This window comes from Sceloporus occidentalis, unplaced genomic scaffold (assembly GCF_023333645.1).
Source record: "Sceloporus occidentalis isolate IW3139 unplaced genomic scaffold, rSceOcc1.0.p SCAF_1, whole genome shotgun sequence".
Lineage (NCBI taxonomy): Eukaryota > Metazoa > Chordata > Lepidosauria > Squamata > Phrynosomatidae > Sceloporus > Sceloporus occidentalis.
This window is the reverse complement of record NW_028316981.1, coordinates 47,695,814-47,708,050: the sequence shown is the minus strand read 5'-3', so window position 1 is coordinate 47,708,050 and position 12,237 is coordinate 47,695,814. Positions and strand designations below refer to the sequence as shown.

Below are 12,237 nucleotides of genomic sequence, written 5' to 3'. Positions count from 1 at the left end.
CCGCCAGAATCTCTTGCATGAACAGCAAAATGGAGAGAAAAGAGTACAGCAAATATGCCTTACCAGCTCTCCTTAACATGTTAAAAAAAAGCATGGCTCTATATGTCTGACCACCAAAATGAATATCATGGGGAAAGTGGGCGCTGGCAAAAGGAAAAGGTTATTCTTGGATTTTTGAAATAAGCTTTCATATCATCTCTACAAGGTTCATAGAATCATAGAGTTTGAAGAGACCACAAGGGCCATCCAGTCCAAACCGAGCCACGCAGGAACTCACAATCAAAGCATTCCTAAGAGATAGCCATCCAGCCTCCAAAGAAGGAGACTCCGCCACACTCTAACATAATGTGTTCCACTGTTGAACAGCTCTTACTGTCAGAATGTTCATCCTAATGTTGAGGTAGAACCTCTTTTCCTGTAGCTTGCATCCATTGTTTCATCTCCTATTCTTTGAAGCAGCAGAAGCTTGCTTCCTCCTCAATATGACATCCCTTCAAATACTTAAACAGGGCTATGATATCACCTCTTAACCATCCCTTCTGCAAGCTAAACATACCCAGTCATTCCTCATAGGGCATGGTTTCCAGACCTTTCACCATTTTAGTCACCCTCCTTTGGACACCCTCCAGCTTGTCAACAGCCTTTTTGAACTGTGGTGTCCAGAACTTGACACAATATTCCAGGTGGGGCCTGACCAAAGCAGAACAGAGTGGCACTATTACTTCCCTCAGCCTATACACTATACTTCTATCGATGCAGCCTAAAATACCATTGCCTTTTTTAGCTTTTACATCAATCATGTTCAACTTGTGGCCTACTAGGACTCCTAGATCCCTTTCCCATGTTCTATTGTCAAGCCAGGTGTCCCCCATCCTATAACTGTGCAGTTCATGTTTGTTTGTTTTTTGCCTATGTGCAGTACCTTACATTTCTCCCTGTTGAAGTTCATTTTGTTTGCTTTGGTCCAGCTTTCTAATCTATCAGCAATAGCAAATACATTTCTATACTGCTTACCAATGTACTAAGCAGTTTACAAAATGTAAGCTAATTGCCCCCAAGAAGCTGGGTACTCATTTTAGCGACCTATGGAAGGATGCCAGGCTGAGTTGACCCAGAGTCCCTGTCTGTTATTGAACTCACAACCTTGTAGTTTGTGAGTGAATGGCTACAGGGCAGGTATTTAACCACTGTGACACGAGGGCACCTATTAAGGTTGTTTTGAATTTTAATCCTCTGTGGGGTATTAGCTGCTCCTCCTAATTTGGTGTCATCAGCATGCCCTCTATTCCTTTGTCCAAGTCATCCAGGACAGAGCCCTATGGGACCCCACTGGTCACTTCTCTCCAGGATGAAGAGGAGCCATTGCTGAGTACCTTTTGGGTTCGGCCAGTCAACCAATTACAAATCCATCTAACAGTTGCATTATCTAGCCCATATTTTTCTAGCTTGTTTTGTGATGTTCAATGTGTTTTCTTCACTTATGCAAAGCTTACATGATCTGGTTGTTTCATTTCACATGTTCCTACTGTTAGCTTTGAATGACAGGTGTGCTGAAACATGTTATCCTGCTCTTCTTTTTTTTTTTTGGTATAGGAACCAGACTCCTAGATTCCTTTCCCGTGTACTGAGTTTTTTCCTGATGTTTCACCAGCAGCTGTGGCTGGCATCTTCAGCAAATACTGGCATGGAACCATGGAATTGGGAGGTTGTGATTCCTCACCAGTTTCCCTAACAAACAGAATTGGGAAACTGATGAGGAAACACAACCTCCAAACGGTCTTCAAACTGACCAAGAAAATCCAGGAAATGCTGCGCTCAGCTAAGGACAGGAGAGACCCTCTCATGGCTGCAGGAGTTTACCGCATACCATACAGCTGCGGACAAATCTATATAGGGACCACCAAATGCAGCATCCAAACACAAATCAAGGAACACGAGAGACACTGCAGATTGGGTCACCCAGAAAAATTAGCAGTAGCAGAATACATTATAAACCATGCTGGGCATAAAATTCTGTATGAAAACACTGAAAATCTGGACCATGCCAACAACTATCAGGTCAGAATGCACAGGGAAGCCCCTGAAATCCATTAAAACCTTGACAACTTCAACAGGAAAGAAGAAACTCTTAAAGTAAACAAATTTTGGCTACCAGTCCTGAAAAACACCAAAATCAAGACCCAGCAAGGGGAAATGAAAAGCACCCAGGGTGAAGGGGGTTCCCAGCAGACAATGGATCATTAATTAAATAGACACCCTGAGGCCTTGCCATTCAGTAACAGAACAATACACAGATTAACAGGTAAATCTCTTCCTTTCAACCAACAGTATATTGCCTCAGATGTTGCTGTCAAATAACCACAGTACAACATGTTGGAAGTAAGGCCACAACTTTATTTGCAAACAATTGGTAGGGTTGGCATAAAGCATAAGGTCAGGATCTGTGCAATCAAACCATCCAATGTAGTCTGATTATCCAAACCGGGCACCCACCTGGTGCTTGGGATGACCTAGGGGCTAAGGAACACAACTGGACCGCAAACCTTGTCTTGCGTTCGCCAATTCACAAAGCCTCTAGTCACTGGGAGGCACTCCTGCGTTCTGGCCCCCGCAATGGCCAAACGCCTGCCCTATTCGCCCCCGGGTACCTATTGACTCCCAAACCAGAGCTCCATAGCCCTGGTACCACAACGTGCAGATCCTGGCCTATGCTGCCGCCAAGTTGTGACTAAAAACCACCTAACAACAGTGATGGGTGGGCGAGAAAAGCACCAAGACTTGCTCCCTTCACAGCTTGGCTCCGCTCGGCTCGAAGCCAAGCAACCGACTGAGGGAAAGGGCCAGCAACACGGCCTTATATAGGCCTAGGCCCCTCCCTCCCTGCGTGCTGTGCAGGGCCCCGCCTCCAAGGCCCCGCCCACCAATGGGCAGCCTTGGAGGACCGGAAGCCCCGCACCAACGAAACCGTCTCCCAGAGCGTCGCGGAGCGGAAGTGCCGCCCCTTCCGCCCCCTCGCACCAATAGGGAGCCGGGCAAGCCCCAGAGCACTCTGGGGCTTGTAGTCCAGCCGCGTCTAGCGGCAAAATGGTCTGCCCGGTGAGGCGGGTGACCATTGCTATACCCCACTCTCTTCCATGCCAGTATTCTCTGAAGATGCCAGCCACAGCTGCTGGTGAAACGTCAGGAAAAAACTCTTCTAGAACATGGCCTCATAGCACCTCCCCCCCAAAAAAGCCCATTTAAAAACTATGGATGCTGGCCATGAAAGCCTTCATCATCACAAATATAGATCTCTTTGTAGATTTATGATTTAACATAATTTACCTTTTTTTAAAAAAAGAACTCCAGTTAGATAGTGGATGAGAAGGAAGGAGAGGTTGGGAGATGGCTTGGTAAAAAGGAGTTTCTTGGTCAGAGGTTTTGTTAACTGATGAATGCCTGTATTTAAAATTCCTAGTGACCAATACAAATTTAATAATATTTCCCTGTTTGAGGATGTGCATGTATGTGTTTGGTGAGGAAAGAAGGGGATGGAGACTGGATAATTAATATATACTGCTGTTATTATGGCCCCTGGATAATTTTTACCTTTTTACCTTTATAATTAGTCATACTGAATGAGTTCAAATCAGCACACAAATACACCTGTATCTAAGCTATGTTTGCTTGTAGCTTTCTAGATACTGATATAGAATTATAAAATAATAGAAGCATAGACTTGGAAGGGGCTTTATGGGCATCAGGTCCAAGCCTTTACTTACAGAAGGATCTTGAGCTAAAGCATCCTCAGAAGGTAGCTGTCCAAACTCTTTTTGAAGACATTCAGAGGAGACTCCACCACTTCTCTAAGCAATTGATTCCATTGCTCTCACTGTCAAGAAGTTCCTTCTAATGTTCAATGAAAATTTGCCCTCTTGTAATTTTAAACCATTAGTCCCACCTTCTTATACAGACCTAGTTTTACCTTCTGACACAGCAAAGATCAAGCCTGTACCCTCCTTTTTCTGGCAGCCTGTGAAGTATTTAAATAGTGCAAATATCCCCCCCCCCCCCAAAAAAAAAAAAATCCTAAAATGTGAAAAATATTCCAACACTAGGCTATTTTAAATCCTGTTTTTCTTATCCTTTTGCAGAAAAAAATTACAAGTATTCTTTATATCCTTACTAAGATTATAAAAACAATGTGCTTTATTTCTGAATGCGGTGATTGCTAATGAGTACAGAAAAGAGCTTTTTAGCTGAATGTGTACTGTATAAGATAAAAGATAAAAGCTCAAGCTGTTTTTCCTTACTCTCAGGTCAATCTGTCAACCTCAGTCTGTGCACCGAAGCTCCTTACCCTTGGGATGTCCCAGTTGAGGTTTCCCCCATGTTTAAAGACCAGAAGACAAAAGTCAAGGTGCCTTGTACATCATCAGTAGAGGTAATGTGCAAACATGGTGTGTGTGCGTATGCATGTGTGGGGGGAGGCGGCAATGTGGTGATCTGTGTAGGTGAAAAATAGTGATGATTCGAAAGAGTAAATTTGGATTAACTTTAAGAAGAGGATGTTAGTATCTTAAGAGAGTCAGTAGCTCCATGGTTTTAAAGAGTGGTTTCCCCCCTTTCTCCCTTAACACCAGAAACAAAATAACAATGAAAAGGACTTCAGTAGTGGCATCCCATAGACTTTGAAAATTAGAACTACAAAAAAGAAGAAAGAAGAGAGGCAAAATACAGACACATTGACAGGAAAGAATTTGAAAGAATAAACTATTTACAAAAAAGGAGGGAAATTAATATTTAAATATATCAAGTAATTATGGTTGTTAATCTCAGCTAGGGTGCACATGCTAAATCAATGGACAGGAAATAATTTGAAAGACAATAAGCTTTAAAAAAATAATATAAAAGAAATCTATATTGAAATGTATGAGGTAGTTATGGTTATTAATCTCAGCTAAAGTGCACACACTATAATAATATAATAAATAAAATTTTTATTTATATACCACCCTTCCATCAGATCAGGGCGGTTTACAGCGGTTAAAATACAATAATGAACAATTAAAAACATAGCACAATTACAAAAAAAATAAAGACAAAAGGCCCCAGGATTAGCCAGTCCCATTGCCAGTGCGGCGGAGGAGGGCCTATAGGACCTTATTCAGGGAATGCGATCCGGAACAGGAAGGTCTTTAGGTCCCGTCTGAATTGGGCCAGGGAGGTAGCTGAGCGGAGCTCTATGGGCAGCGTGATCCAAAGGGCCGGGGCGGCGATGGAAAAGGTCCTCCTGGTAGTGGAGACCAATCTCGCCCCGGGAACCCTAAGTAATTGCTGCCCAGATGTTCTGAGGGTGCGGGGCGGAGTGTATGGGGAGAGGCGGTCCTTCAGGTATCCTGGGCCCAAGCCATTTAGGGCTTTATAGGTCATTACCAACACCTTATATTGCGCCCGGAAGCAGATGGGCAGCCAATGGAGATCTTTTAATACCGGTGTTATGTGGCTGGCCCTGGACGTGCCAGTGACCAGCCTGGCTGCCATATTCTGCACCATTTGAAGCTTCCGGGTTTGGTATAAGGGTTGCCCCATGTAGAGTACATTGCAGAAATCCAGTCTCGAGGTTACCAGGGCGTGTACCACAGTTTCAAGGTCCCTCTGGGCCAGGTATGGACGCAGCTGGCGAATAAGCAGAAGCTGATAACAGGTGCTCTTGACCGTCGCATTCACCTGAGCAGTCAGGCGAAGGGACGAGTCAAGAAGCACCCCCAGACTGCGCACGGAGTCCTTCACAGGGAGCGTGACCCCGTTCAGGACAGGTGGAACCACCGCCATTCCTGGACCAGGGGAACCTATCACGAGTACCTCCGTTTTCTCTGGATTCAGCTTGAGTTGGTTTTCCCTCATCCAGCCCATTACTGACTCCAGACAGGCCACGAGAGGAGAGACGCCATCCTCAGTCACTGCATCAGTCGGAGACATAGAGAATATTATTTGGGTGTCATCAGCGTACTGATAACCCCGCGCCCCATGTCTCCGGATGATCTCTCCCAGCGGTTTCATGTAAATGTTAAATAGCATGGGAGACAGAATGGCTCCTTGAGGGACCCCAGTTTTAAGGGCCCTCTCGTCGGAGCACACGTCTCCCAGCTGCACCATCTGGGACCTCCCGGAGAGGTAGGACCGGAACCACTGGAGCGCAGTGCCCCCGATTCCCACCTCTGCCAGGCGCCCCAGAAGGATACCATGGTCTATGGTATCGAAAGCCGCTGAGATGTCCAAGAGCACCAAGAGGGACACGCTCCCCGTCGATGCCCAGACGGAGATCATCGACCAAGGCAACCATGGCCGTCTCAACCCCGTAACCCGCCCGAAAGCCAGTTTGAAATGGGTCCAGATAATCCGTTTCATCCAAGACCCCCTGAAGCTGGATTGCAACCGCCCTCTCGATCACCTTCCCCAAAAATGGCAGCAGTGATACTGGCCGATAATTATTATACACCAGGGGGTCGAGGGAGGGCTTTTTCAATAAAGGTTTTACTATGGCCAATTTGAGATCGGATGGAAATTGCCCTTCCCTCAGAGATGTATTAATAATCCGGCGCAACAATAAAGTTACAGCCGGACCCCCCTGGGCTGCTAGCCACGAGGGACAGGGATCGAGAGAGCAGGTTGTCTTCCGAACACTTCCGAGGATCTTGTCCACATCATCGGTACTTACCAACTCAAACCGATCCAGTTTAATAAAGTCCATGGAGGCCCTGGATACCTCTACTCTAGGTTCTGCCTGAATGTCGGCGTTAAGACCTTCGCTTATCCGAGAAGTTTTATCCGCGAAGAAGTTATTAAATTGGTCACAGCAGGCCTTAGAAGGTTCAAGGATCTGGTTCAGGGCAGGAGGGAGCTGAGTTATCTCCCTGACTACCCTGAACAACTCTGCTGGACGCGACTCCGCGGACGCGATACGAGCACCATAGATCAATGAGAATTTGCTAAGACAGCATTTGCATAGATTGTGTTGATTCAGTGGGTATATTCTAAATCAAATTTAGGCCATTCACTTTTATATTAAACAATACTATAACTATCCTCTTATATATCCCCTTATAAATATACATTCTATATTCATAAGCATAGTGGTGGTGTTATTCTAGGTGTTGTGAAGAGTCATGCATCTTGTCTTGGAAATCCATATAAAAGCAGATTAATTGGTTTCAATGCAGTATTTCCTTTTATTTAAGGTCTGTGGACGTTGCAGAGGTCAAGGTATAAATACCTGCAGCAGCTGTAACGGAACTGGGTTGGTAAGTAGCGGTAAATTAGGTATGGATGTAATTTCACTAATTTCATTGGGTAGGGATGTAATTTCACCAATGCAATTTCACTTCACTAATTTATTTCTTGAAGGAAACAACAATTTTAGCCATTTTCATCCCTTCATGACAAAGATAGTGAAATGATTTCTTCACAGATCAGTCAAAATACATTATTTATTCTGCACAACATCCATACATGAATGTTCTATGAAGCTGCTTCTGCACAGAAAATATCTCATTTCTAATCAGGCTATATAAATAGCCATAGACTTGGTCTTGCATTTCTATAGGTATTCATATAGTTTGATTATAAAGGTCTTTCCTGGGCAACAGTTGACTCCATGCATCTGTGGAAATAGAGTAAGTATATTAAAGCTTATGCCGCAGTGTCTTTCACTCAGTTAGTCTCAAATACTGATATTGATACTCCACACTGATATTCCAGACTAGCATGGCCATTTCTTTGACTAGCATAAGAATGTTAGACTTGGTACAGAGAGTTGAAAGTTCAGCTTCTTGCTTGGTGACAAAATTTACAGGATGGTCTTGAACCAGTCACAATTTCAGAAAAACTTGAAATAGCTAAATGTTTCCCATATCTTGGATCAAACATTGATCAGAACAGGGACTGCAGTCAAGAAATCAGAAGAAGATTAGGAATGGGAAGGGCAGCTATGAAAGAACAAGACAAAATCCCAAAGTGTAAAGATATACATTGTATTCCCCATTACCATGTACGGATGTGAGAGCTGGACAGTGAAGAAAGCAGTTAGGAAGAAAATTAATTCATTTGAGATGTGGTGCTGGAGAAAAATGCTGAGGATACTGTGGATGGCTAAAAGACAAACCATTTGTCCTAGAACAAATCAAGCCTGAAGTCTCCCTTGGAGGTCAAGATGACTAAGTTGAGGCTGTCATACAAGGACGTAGCCAGGATTTTGGGAAGGGGGGGGGGTCAAGACTAAGTGCCACCATTTTGAGAGGCTAAGACCCCCCCCCCCCAAGACACAAAAAGAGGGTCGAGCGTTTACCCTCGACACCTTGATGGCACCACTTTAACTTCCGTTATGGCTTCGTGCAATGGAATCTTGGGAACTGTAGTTGAGTCATCTGTCAGGTGCCACAATAAACTACAAATCCCAGCATTTCACAACATGGAGCCAAGGGCAGTTAAAGTGGCATCAAACTGGATTATTTTTTTCAGTGCAGATGCAAACTGAGTCCTTCCTCTGAAGGTGTTTACATCAGATAAATTCAGCTCGATAAAGCAAAGTGCAGCTGCTCGAGCAATGAGCGGCAGCCACTCTATTCATGCTCAGAGACACGCTGCTCATGCTTTGAGACACTGTATACCTACCTACCTACCTACCTACCATAATTTTTAATTCCAAGCCATTATAGGTTCCTTTCTTTTTATATTAAACAAACCCCTTTAAGAGAATCCTATTTTGGGAGAAAGGCAGGGTATAAAATCAATCAATAAAAAATTATAGTGCAATAGTCCATCAGTGCATGGCTTACATTATAAGACTTTATACCTTTATACATTTAAAAACTATTAAAATCACAGTAGGCTCAGAGTGCTACAGAATCATGGAATCATAGAGTTAGAAGAGACCCCTAGAAGGGCCATCCAGTCCACCCCCATTCTGCCATGCAGGAACTCCCAGTCAAAGCTGTCAGGGATGATGGGAGTTGTAGCTCTTTACCTCTGGCTCTAACTCACCACCTTGTTATGCAGCGGAGCTGGTCAGCTTTGATCAGTGGTTAGTGCTTTTCTTCCAAAGCAGCAGAGTTTCAGAGAATAGGCTGAAGACCCTGACAAACTCTCCAAGCCTTCTCACTCTTCTTCCTCAAAAGTCTCCAAACTTCTCCAGGATCCTGCTGGCTCTTGTATCTTCACTCAAGACACCAGACAACTCAGTAGTCTTATATAAAAGATCTACTTTATTCTACTATATACAAATACTAATGCCCTCACAATCTCCAATATCTCCAAACTACTCCAACTACCCACAAAATACATTGGCAAACATAGCAATTATTATAGCCATTGTCAAACACCACCCACTAGTCAGTTTCCACCCAGTGGGTGTGTACATTCATTTTGATTGGCTCACATAGTTCAACCCATACTTAAGAATTTCATCATTTCACCTTGTACACTTAATGAATCTCAGGTGTTTCCAATTGATCACTCTATAATTCTGTCCTTGACATTCAAGTCTTCTAAATTACATTAGCTTTTTCACCTGTGTGGCTTCTTAATTGCTCTTGCTTAGTCACTGTGACTTTCACATACATGTTTTATTTCTTCTACTGTATGTCCCATGTTGCATTTTCCTTAACAAAAGCATCCTCAACAAATTATGTAATGGAGGTGTCCATCTACATTGTAGAAAGATATACTATAGATTAATGCTATGGAAAATCACCACCTTGAGTCTGTATATTGGGAGAAAGGCGGGATATAAGAAAATAACAACAACAATAATATCTGGGTATTGTAGTTTTGTGAGACATTTAGCCTTCTTTGTCAGAGAGCTCTGGTGGCACAACATACTACAAATCGCAGGATTTTCCATAGCATTAAAGCAGTGTCGAACTGGATTATTTCTGCAGTGTGCAGCCTTATTAAACTGCAGTTCCCATCAGTCTGTGGTGCTGCTGGATGATGGGGCCTGCAGTCTAGCATTGCCTGGAGGAGGGCCATAGGACTCCACAGCCACGATTCATCATCTTAGATTGATTCCATATATTAATTAATTAATCATAAAAACATAGAGTTAGAAGAGACCCCACGAAGGGCCATCCAGTCCAACCCCATTCTGCCATGCAGGAACTCTCCATCAAAGCCTCCCCATTGACATGCTGAAAAAGGGCCAGCTAACTGTATTTTATTCTATTTGTCTGTTAAAAAAGAGAAAAAACAAGGCTGGAAGGAAGCCTCTTGCCTTTTTGCATCACAGACCCACCTCTTTTTTGTTGTTGCAAAAATCCAGAAATGACTGTTTTTGAAAACATGAGTCCATTCTCAGGAGAAATGTCCAGAGTAGAGTCTGAGTCTCCTTTCTCTGGACTTCCAAAACCCCAAACTGACCCTGGGAGCATCTGGTCTGACCCCCAACTCAAGGAAACTTGGAAATCCTGAAGGTTTAGATCAATTACTGAATTATTGAATTATACAAGGCATAGTGGTCTCAGGGTTTTGCTGAAGCTCAGTATGCAGAAGCATAACATTATTTTAAAAATATTGTGCATTAAATTACCTTCAGTCTATGTCTATGAGATGCATATGAAACATACATGGATCCCATCTCCCAGTATATCCCATTAGACATACTGTATATAAATATACCAAAATCTGAAAAACTCCAAAATCCAAAATACATCTAATCCTCAGCATTTTGGGTAAGGGATATTATTATTATTATTATTATTATTATTATTATTATTATTATTCTATATTGTACATGGATATAACAGCTAAAAGTTAGAAGTCACCTTTTCTTTCTTTTATATTTCCTTTTAGAAGCTTCCTTCCTTCCTTTTTTCTTTCTTCCTTTCTCCCCTTCCTCTTCCTCCCTTTCTTTTCCTTCTTTTCTTCAGTTCTCCCTCCCTCTTATTCTTCCTTCCTTTTTTCCCTTCCTTGCCTTCTTCTTCCTTCTTCTGCAAAAGCACAAGGGAGGAAGGGGGAGGAGGAGGAGGAGTGGAAGCCGGACTCTGAAGGAAACGAAAGCGAAAGGAGTCACAGGGACTCTCTCTCTCTGAGCTTGCAACTGGCGTTCAAGCTCCTCCCTCCCCCCTCCATTAAAGCCACGGAGCAGAGGGAAAAGGGGAACTTTTGTTTTGTCTTTCCTCTGTTCCCTCGCCGTGGTTTTAATGGAGGGGAGGGGGGAGGAAGGAGCTTGAACGCCCCCAGGGCCTGATAGGGGGGGTTCCGACCCCCCCCCCCCCCGGCTACGTCCTTGTGTCATACTTTGGGCACATCATGAGAAGGCATGACTCATTAGAAAAGATAATGATGCTGGGGAAAGTGGAGGAAAGTAGAAAGAAAGGAAGACCACATGCCAAATGGATAGATTCAATCAGGGAGACCAGAGGCCTGAACCTACAGGACTTGAGCAGAGCAGCCCAGGATGGGAGGCTTGGAGACATCTCATTCACAGGGTTGCCATGAGTTGAGGTTGACTCATAGGCAACAACAAAATTATGATGCATGAGAAGAGAAGAACCAAAAACACTGCTGGTGCAGTGCAGATAGTGATGCTGGGTGTGTTTAATGACACGTCCACATGTTTTTTTCCCCAGTCAGGTTATATTTTTGTTTGTTTGTTCTCTTACTGGTGGTGAGAACTTACCTATCAGTGAGAATACTGATAGAAGCCCTGCAGATAACATACTGTTATCTGATTTATAGGATAAAATGGAGAATAAAGTGAAAGCAAATAGCAGGAATTGCAGGGGAAAGAAAGCTATGGCTTGCTTTAGATATACAGATTAAGTATTTTATTTAACTAGAAAAAAATTGAGTTTAACTTTCTTTGTTGTCTTCTGAGTAAATGAGACAAACAGCTCAACTGTGCCAGGGTGTCTTTACTGTTAATTAAAGACCACAACTTTTAATTAAAGACCACAATTAAGGCAATGATCAGTGTTTGTAATTTATTTGTGTGTGTGTGTGTGTGTGTGCGCGCGCGCGCTTCAGTTCCCTCTCATTACAGTGATTGCACCCTTCCTTCCAATAATATATATAGTAATCGGCCAACTGAAGCAGCACTTCATAGGTCTGAAATGAGCTACAGTCCACATATGAGGGTGGCTCTCTCCTGAGGCAGGATGATGAGATTGCCACAGACAGCAGGATGCCAGGACTAAAGAACTGCATGGTTCCATTTCTACTAACAGGGTCCTGCCACTACTTCTTCAATTCACTTCTCAG

General features: G+C 43.4%; 1 protein-coding gene across 3 annotated transcripts in view; it reads left to right on the top strand.

Moving 5' to 3' along the window:
* The window catches only part of LOC149321362 (protein SSUH2 homolog), a 38,176-nt gene that overhangs the window by 12,249 nt on the left and 13,690 nt on the right, over positions 1-12,237 (top strand). For all 3 annotated transcript variants that reach the window (XM_089496929.1, XM_089496991.1, XM_089497056.1), the window contains exons 5-6: positions 4,299-4,423; positions 7,221-7,283. In XM_089496929.1, the coding sequence (XP_089353055.1) occupies positions 4,299-4,423; positions 7,221-7,283 (188 nt within the window). The remainder of the gene's footprint in view (positions 1-4,298; positions 4,424-7,220; positions 7,284-12,237) is intronic.